This window comes from Sinocyclocheilus anshuiensis, unplaced genomic scaffold, assembly GCF_001515605.1.
Source record: "Sinocyclocheilus anshuiensis isolate Anshui unplaced genomic scaffold, SAMN03320099.WGS_v1.1 scaffold194, whole genome shotgun sequence".
Classification (NCBI taxonomy): domain Eukaryota; kingdom Metazoa; phylum Chordata; class Actinopteri; order Cypriniformes; family Cyprinidae; genus Sinocyclocheilus; species Sinocyclocheilus anshuiensis.
Window position 1 is genome coordinate 1735578 of NW_015546074.1, and position 9495 is coordinate 1745072.

General features: G+C 42.2%; 1 protein-coding gene across 1 annotated transcript in view; it reads left to right on the top strand.

The window, feature by feature from the left end:
• The window catches only part of LOC107699832 (reticulon-2-like), a 22985-nt gene that overhangs the window by 1875 nt on the left and 11615 nt on the right, over window positions 1-9495 (top strand). Inside the window, exons 2-4 of the mRNA XM_016501226.1 lie at window positions 376-429; window positions 624-1109; window positions 4420-4605. Of these exons, the coding sequence (XP_016356712.1) occupies window positions 376-429; window positions 624-1109; window positions 4420-4605 (726 nt within the window). The remainder of the gene's footprint in view (window positions 1-375; window positions 430-623; window positions 1110-4419; window positions 4606-9495) is intronic.

Sequence of the window (9495 nt, forward strand, 5' to 3'; positions counted from 1 at the left end):
ACTGCACACTTAAAGGAAAGGTCTGTATGACCAACAATACAGTTTGTTTTGTTTTTATGTGGCATTTAAGGGCAGCTTTATCTGAAACAGTCAATACCACAGTAGAGGACATGGTGTACACAGAAATCAGGAAATAATGGGCATACTGTAGTAATTTTTTTTATTCTTCAACTTACATTTTTCACTTGTATATGTTTATGTATTTAACAGTTCATCATGACGACATAAAACGTCACTGTACAATTGCCACATTTTACCTAAAATTACTACAAAATTTGTGCCGTGTTCTTGCTTTCTATCCAGATAATGAAATATATATAAAAATTTCAAGTGATTCCCTTAAATTGAGCTTCATTTATTGCTCTGTCATTTCAGAGGATTTTGGAACAGTGAGCTCAACACCTGACTCCACTCCTCCCTGCTCAGATGGTAATATTTTCATATACAGTATATACACATATTCAAATATATGAGTACACATATACACAATATATGAGTCAGTTATCATATACACATATTCAAATAGTCCTTCAGTTATCTTTGCATTTTTTTCCTGATATCAACATCTATTATAGCCCCATAAGGCTATCACATAGCCCTAAACATACACCATATTTGCTCAGGTGGAAATGAGGAGTCTGACTTCCCAGAACTGCAGACAGCCAGGGAATGGTCTGACGACGATGAAGGACTGGAGGATGATGACGCATGTCTCAGCAGCTCTTCCGTATGGGGCACGCCACGTCAGAACTCCTTTGAGCTCACCTTCTCCTACATTGCCTTCTCTGAGAGTGACGGCTCATCGCGGAGAGACTCGGGGCGCCGCAGGACCGGCGGGAGGGGCGGCCGCGGTTCACTGCACCGCACGGATACTCTGGAGACCCAGGTACCTCTGGACTCCCCTGCTGTGGAGTGGGACCCTCATGCCTTGACTGTAGAAGAGGAGGGAGATGCGGAGGAGGAGAGCCCGCTGTGGACTCTAGAGCCGCAGACTCACAGGGTGGAGGAGTTTCAGGATAAAGACACAGGGACATGGGAAGCACCGGAGGAGATCTCAGGCATCCAAACACACAACTTAACATGCAGTCATCAAGATGAGCAAATAGCAGGTGCTAATGTATACGAAGTGTTAACAAACGTGTGTGTTTGCATATGTGCATGATGTATTTTACAATAGCTTTGTTCAAAGCAGACACTGACTTGCATTAAAGGGACCTGATCCATATCTAATAGCCAGAAAATCATTGAGACTTGAGGGTTGGATATTGTGTCTTTGGCCAGTAAGAAACCACCCAGAAAACCCATAGGAAATGCATAGCAACACACTAAAACCCCATCAAAACACCTTAACAACCACATACTGTAGCAATTCTCTAGCAACTCCTAATAACACTCAAGAAGGATGGTGGCTAGTTCCCCTTCTAGGAAGCTTGTGCTGCGTCCTCTAGCGGACACTATAGGGACTGCCACCAGCAGGACCGGTGTCTGAAGCATGTGTGAAACAACGCCAATATCATTGGCCCACGTCGCCCATGATGTCACAGGTGGACACCCGGAAGAATAAGTAGGGCATCTGCCGAACACGTCACCAACTTTTGTTGTCTTCAGGAGCCGTTTGTTTGACACCCGAGGACACACACGATCTGTGTGTGTTATGTGTCTTGGTGAGGAGCAAGCACGTTCGGTGCTTGAGGGTTCTGAATGCGCTCATTGTGACAAGTTTCCAATCATAAAGCTCTGTTCACATTTGTCCCTCTTCTCGAGGGATAAGGGACAACTGCCTGTGTCTCGCGGTTCGGGTCCCGCTACTGCCAAGGCACAGCGTAGACTCAGATCGTGAGGTTCACTGCAGAGAGGTTTGAGAAGGGCGTGGATAAGCCTGAATGTGCGTTTGATTCACGAGACAGCGAGATGTGCTCATGGTGATGCATTTGCGGGGCTACTGAGAGCAGAGGTAAAGCTTTAGCTTTAACTCAAGATTGTAGACAGCATTTGCATGAGTTGAGTCGAACAGATTCAATGCAATGCGTTTGCGGCAATTTCTGCTCTTGCCTGATACTTGAGGGAATCTAGTGTTTGAGCAGAGCGTGTTTGACTCTCAGGGAAGCTATAAGCATGCTGTGTGATGTGATTGCACTGAGAAATGCCTTGTATGCTTGATTCTCTTTTGAGGAATGAGAATTGAGTGCCTACTACCCGTGGTTCGGGTCCCACAGCTGCCAAGGCAGCTAGGCAGACCGATCACGAAGATTGTATGCGGGGCATGGAAGGACAGGAATTGCTTTCCCTTTCAGGATTTTCTATCTTTCTGTTCTCTCCTGAGGGAAAGTAGTCAGGATTCACACAAGCATGTCTGGCTCTCAAGGCGCTCGACGGGATCCAGATACTCTTTCTTTTGTGTCATCTGATCCCGAGGATAGCGCTACATTGGGCTCATCTGGTGAAAGTGGTTGGTGATGGAGATGAGAGTATGAGCACTGAATCTCCCCAACCTATCTCCAGGTCCCCATACTGGGAATGTTGGATGTAATGGCGCGCGCTACTACAAGGCTTGATTTAGTCTGGTCACGCGAAAAGCAGAAGCCCACCCGTGGCAGATTAGATGAGCGCTTTCTGGCCGGTCATGAACTGCCCTCCCCAAGGAGTCTCCCCTTTCTTCCTGACCTCCACACAGAGTTAGTGAGATCAAGGGGAAAAGCCATATTCAGCTCGGCTGCATCTTTTTCAGTATGCGGATTACACTGATGTTGAGGGTGTGGCTGAGCGCGGATACGCGAAGATGCCCCCTATGGATGCTCGCGAGCATTCTCTCGCAGAGTGAGTCATCTTCTTTAAAGACTCCTGCTCTGCCATCCAGACCTCTTCAGGGCACGTCTGGATGGCAGGGTGTATATAGTGGCAGGTCAAGCTGGAGGAGCCTTGCACACAATGGTTGTGTAACAGGCTTACCAAACTGACTTGCTCAGAGACCTAGATTAGGGCAGGGATTGTCCCCTGGGGCAGTAGAGGAACTGCGCCGCACCACAGACTTGACTCTTTGCGCCACAAAAGCAATGGTCGTTATAGAGGTGCATTTGTCGTGAAATCTCATGGATATCGGGAGAGAGGTGAAAGCCTTTCATCTTGATGCTCTGCTGTCGCCTTCCAGGCTTTTTGGCACCTTCGCTGAGGCGGTGGTCGAGAAGTTCAGGGAGGTGAAGGCACGGTCCGCTGCCTTGCAGGAAGTTCATTCCCCGCCGTCCCACATCTTCCTCTAAAACATCTGTGGGGGCTGGTCCATCTCGATCTGAGGATCATAGGCAGGATCAGAAAAGTAGCGTGGCTACTTGCGGCCCTCCTCTCTCTAAGAGTTGGGCACAGAGGCAGGTGTGCGCTGACGCGAGACGCTGCTTACATCGGGCCCTGAGGCTGGACTAATGTTGTTCTTATGTGTTTCGCTTGTTGGCGAACCATTGACTAAAGGTCCGGTCTCTCCCTTGTGATGTTGGCTTTTTCAAGTACTCTGTGGTCGGGCTACCCCCCTTATCAGGGTTTTTCAAGTAGGCAGCCCCCTGAGCCTCTTCTAGCCATCTCCCCTTGGGGTTTTTAATAGATGGTCTACTTCCTTTATCGCTTAAGCTTAGTCAGGTAGTAGGGGTGGGCTCCCCCCTTTCTACGGATTTTTTAAGTGGGCAGTCCCCCTGGGCCCTGCATGCTGCTTTGGCTCATTGTAACAGCCTTCTGAGGATAGCTATGTTCTTAGCTAGGTTATTGGGATGTTCCTCCTATTGGCTGGGTTCCCCATTTTTCTGAGTTATGTTAGTGGCCTCAGGCGTCAGTAGCTTGTCCTCTTTCTTAGGGAAGGTTCGGTGTATGTCTGTCACTTCTCTTGGTGCTCTCTCACCAGGTGAACAGGCATGCACTGCGACATGGCTTAGTGGGCAACATGTTCGGCAGGCACCCGCCTGTGACATCACAGGCTACGTGGGCCAATGGGCCTGCTAGTGGCAGTCCCCGTAGTGTCCGCTAGAGGAAGCAGTGTCTCGTTCCCTCTTGGGGAACCATGGTTACATGCGTAACTTGAGACGTTTTGCTTGGGCAAATATCACTCACTCATCAGAATATCAAAAGCAGACTTTGTTTTTTTGAAATATTGATTAGTAATCTCTCTCTCTATACAATTTTATTTGCATTTTAAAATAAAATAATTCAAAATTAAATAAAAAAAAATATATGTACTTAAGTATTTTATTTTTACTCTTGTTAAAAATAATAATAATAAGAATTATGTAAAATAAAATAATTATAAATGAATTTTTTTCACAAATTATTCACTATGGTATAAGTAAATATATAGACAAAAACATTAATTCATCTTTAGCATAGAATCAGTGTCATAGAGATAATGTCATGATGATTAATTGTGAATTATGTCGGCAGTACCACAGCTTCATGGGTCAGACCCTTCTGTTGCTATGGAAACCATCACCACCCCGCAGATGGTGGAGCCATCACATACAACACCTCCCGCCATTGGACGAATCACTCAGGAAGAACAGCTCTGTAAGCAGTGGTGCTCCACACTCAACCTATCCGTGGGGCCAACAGTTCGCATCCAGATAGCAGGTTAGACATCGCTTCCCATCTTTATTATCAATTATCTGCTCCCTTTTTCTCCAAGACTGCTAGAATTGTCATATTGATTGAACACTGGTAGTTTTCTGTCAGCACTTCATTAGTCAATATGTAAAACAGATCCTAGGGATATGGTTTCTCTTGTTCACGAGAAGCACAGGCCTCCCACATGTTAACACAAATGCTCATGTTTTACTGGAGAATACAGTTTCCATCGCCATGGTAACACACTCCAGGGGCTGAAACATAATGGGCTGATGCCACTGAGTAGATTCCTGGCCAGTCTGTCTTCATTATTCCACACAGAGCAGTAAAAGCAGAGTCGTGGAGGTTAGAAGGGCGGTGGCAAAATGGATTCTCATGTGATTTGGTGCACTGAAGAATATTCACTGTAAAGAGACATCTGTGTCCAAAACATACATTACTGAGAGAATTCATGTTATCAGTACAGAAATTGTCATCATGCAAAACAACAGATATAGTCTGAAATATTGTAGGGAAAACAGCCTAAAATACATCATTCACCATGGAAAATAATAATAATAATAAAACAATTTACTAGTAAATAGGTCTTAAAGAAGAAAATAAAAGAAATAATGCTAAAAACTTCTTAACGCATATGTTTGTGTTGCTGCATTTTAATGTTTAAATATAAATAAGGTAAAAACAAACTGTAAGACATAAAAACACTTCATCATCACTAATTTGTCAGAACTGATCACATGTAAAGTATGTACAGTGTATTTGTGAGTGAGTGTATTTGTCAGTCTAACTGCCTCGGTCTTCTTTAATGGGGCGGGCACAATTGTGCAGATTTATTTTTGGGTTGTTGGACCGGGGGGCTGCTGACAGAGCAGATCCAGCCAAAAACAGCTTGAGGGGTTTTCAGAGAAGATCAGGGACATAGACACAGGCGAGAGAGGGATCAGCCCATGAAGACTCCAAAATGACCAGTAAAGGTGAGGGAGCAGGAAATACACACCAACTGGGGCTTTCAGAGTATGATTGTCTCCATAGAGGATCATGTGAGCTGAGAGAACTTAGAGGGTTAGGTCAACTTTTATTCCTGTCTGAACCACATAGCAAAGAGTTGAGAGTTTATGCTGTCATTTGAGTGGAGTCTACTGTTTTTATTATTTTTGATTATGTAAGTAAGAGATATGTGTGGTATCACATAATATGAAGCAATGTGTGTTTGTGTAGGAGATGGAGAATGAATGAAAACAACTTTATAGTAGGCTACAGGTCTAGGTGTTAATCTCAGTTTTTATTTACTATATATTTAATTGCCTAGCTCTCTGAAATACTTGATTGGTTAATTGCAGAATTCACTAGTCAAATATTATATTATAGATCTACATAACTGTGCTACTTTCATATGTATCTTCATGTATCTCCAAAGTGATCTCATGATAATTCGTATGTATTTTATGTAAAATGTGGTTCTATAAAACGTACATTTACTTACGTTTTTACAGACACTAAAACGTACAATACTGACGTATTTTCAGCATCTAAACGTACAAATACTTACGTATTTTCAGAATTTAAACGTACAAAACTGACGTATTGACGACACCTAAAAATGAATCCTTATGAATATTGAAATCGCGGCATTACTTTTATTAGTTTATAGTTGTCATATGAATTACCTTGTTTTCAATTGCATTATTAAATTGTTAAACGTTACTCATTTACTTATGAAATGAAAACATTTCGTTTTGTTGTGTGATTTCTGCTGCCAGCTCATTTCCAAGAATATGCCTATATAATGTTAAACACGACTTCACTTTAAACCTTACAATAAATAACATTTCTGTTACGTATTAATACCTACGTATAAACATGAGACCAGGCTGGTATCTCATATCAATATTTCATATCCGTTTTTTTATTTTATTATTTGGTAGCTGTGTAATAAGTGGGATAATGTAGTCAGTCATTACCACATAATAAAATTATGAATAAATTAAAAAAAAACATAAATAAAACCCTTCAGGATGATACTAATCACTTTGTCTGGGCTGTGATTTAGTTATAATGACCAGCTGACTGTATATTATTCAACAAATAAACATGCTTTTGTTGCTAACATTATAAAAAATTTGAAATTCAGTAACTTTCATTCAATCTGAAAGTACACAATTTGTTTCTTTAAGAAACTAGTTTAAAATGTTATTAGCTTTGTTTATATTGCCTGAGCTGAGTAAGCTTGCTAAAGCTAAATGCGTCAAATAAGTCAGCTGGGCCACCTGGCATAACAATAGACAGTTTTGTCTAAAGCTAGAAGCTTGTTATTACGTTTAGGTTATAAATAGTCCATCCACCTGCTGCTGAGTCCACCATTCAGAGCCCAGGGTAGAGCTCAAGGCTTGGAATACGAGGGAATACGACCAAGAGCCTAGAATCATGCTAAGTCTTGGCCTGTCACACAGGGGCTACCGCATGCTCTGCATATGCTGAAGGAACTGTCTCAACAGACCTCTAGTAGCAACACCCTGCTAAAAATGGGTATCCGGAGGATACAAGGTGGAGTGGTGCCCAAGGTGGAACCGGGGCTTAACCAGCTCAAGAAAGGGCACGCGAAGCCCTCACCATACAGGATTTTAGAAAGAACGTTTGTTTATATTGCCTGAGCTGAGTAAGCTTGCTAAAGCTAAATGCGTCAAATAAGTCAGCTGGGCCACCTGGCATAACAATAGACAGTTTTGTCTAAAGCTAGAAGCTTGTTATTACGTTTAGGTTATAAATAGTCCATCCACCTGCTGCTGAGTCCACCATTCAGAGTTGCACAACAGACATGAATGGCATTAGCGCTGAGGTAATTCTGAATGGATTAGCCACAGTATTAGCCTGTAAGCTATTGCTTTGCTTGAGTCCCTTTAGACAGGGTACAGAATGTTTTCCTAGTGAATAAAACTGGCTTTATAACATTGATGAGTGCTTGTTGTGATTGAGAAGTATAGCTGTTCTCATTACTGAGAGTCTAGGAGAGTACGTTATGTGCAGTTCTTGAAGCCCCGAGACTATCGATAGGCAATGTCAGGCAGGTTGAGTGCTGTCAGCAGGTGCTTTAAAGAGACCACTTTAAATTCTTAGTTTCTCATCCTTCTTACACTGACTAAAAATAGCCGAGGTCAGCCCAAAAGACTCCTTGCCGTTTCGTCTCCCTGTCATTGATAACTTAAACCTACCCTCTGACTCATTTACTGTAGCGTCAACGTTTCTGTCCTTTCTTAGAAGTTTTGATTTACATTTATCTACATTGATTCTTACAGTGCTTACAAAGCATCACTATTGTAACATTCCATTTCGGCATTTGTTAAAAAATAGAGTTCTAAACAAAGGTTTGGGAGGAGCTACTTAATCTAATCTTGCCAATCGTTATGCAAGAACATAGCCTATAAGCAGTTGCTTAACTCACTACCATGTCACCTCATCTGCTGCCTTACATCTGTTCATTCATTATTTTTTGTTTATTAAGTTATCATCAACCGCTATTTATATTTCTGTGAACTTTATACTTTAAGATTTAGGATTCTATTCAAAGGTTTGTCTCCATCCGTTTGTTTCAGATCTCTTATAGACAATCTCTACAATCTTGTTCAAAAAGTAAAACTGTCATTAGTTTTCCCCATAGGTGAGTTGATTTTTAACGATAACTTCTAAACCCTCAAAGACAACTACGGTGAGCTACAAGGTTTTTAATTGATGGTGTATGCATCCATTGAAGCCATTAACCTGAATTATTTCAACACATTTTTTTTAAATAATCTTGTTTAACAGTGGAATTCTTGGTGAAAAACATCTCAGGTTACGTATGTAACCATGGTTCCCTGAGTAGGGAACGAGACACTGCGTCCTCTAGGGGTCGCTATGGGGAATGCCTCGTCGTGACCCGTGTCTGAAGCATGCATTGAAAAAACACCAACGACATGTTGACCGGCGACAGCCATGACGTCACTACCGGTGCGACAATATTATAATAGGCGCCTGGAGAACACATCATCCACTTCTTCGTCTGAAGCTTGCGTCCGAAGCATGGCAGGAAACCTAGAGGACACAGTGTCTCGTTCCCTACTCAGGGAACCATGGTTACATAGATAAAGTAATTTGACACATTTCAATCCATTTTAATATCACCATTTGTCCCCATCTTCCCAGACTTGCAAATTGCACATTTCCATATCATGATGAAGTTATTTTAAAAACGTGTTTGGTTTTCTATGTCTTATTCTGTCCAAAAGGCACAGCATACCAGGAATGAACCCATTATGAAAGTAAATGTGAGCAATGTTAGGTAGGTTATTCCAGAGTTTGGGCGCTAAATAAGAAAAGGATCTTCCGCCCGCAGTTGATTTTGAAATTCTAGGTATTATCAAATTGCTAGAGTTTTGAGAACGCAGCGGATGTGGAGGACTAAAATGTAACAAGAGCTCGTTCAAATACTGAGGTGCTAAACCATTCAGGGCTTTATAAGTAATAAGAAAGATTTTAAAATCAATACGATGTTTAATAGGTAGCCAGCGCAATGTTGACAGAACCGGGCTAATATGGTCATACTTCCCGGTTCTAGTAAGAACTCTAGCTGCTGCATTTTGAACCAGCTGGGTTCTAGGTTATTACATGCAGAGTTTTTAGGTACTAGGTTTTAGAAAGTGTACAAAGACTTCACGTGCACACTTACCATAACATGGATTTAAAAATACCGTTCTAAGGGGCCCTCGTGGTACTCTGAAGAGCAGCCCATAGATGGAAATGGTGCCTCCCAAAACACTATGTTTGAGAGGTCATCAATTCGATCGAAGGTATAATGCTGGAGTGGCTAGCAGTAAATCTCTAGCTGAGGGAGCAAACACCCAGCTCTCAATCGAGAGGGGG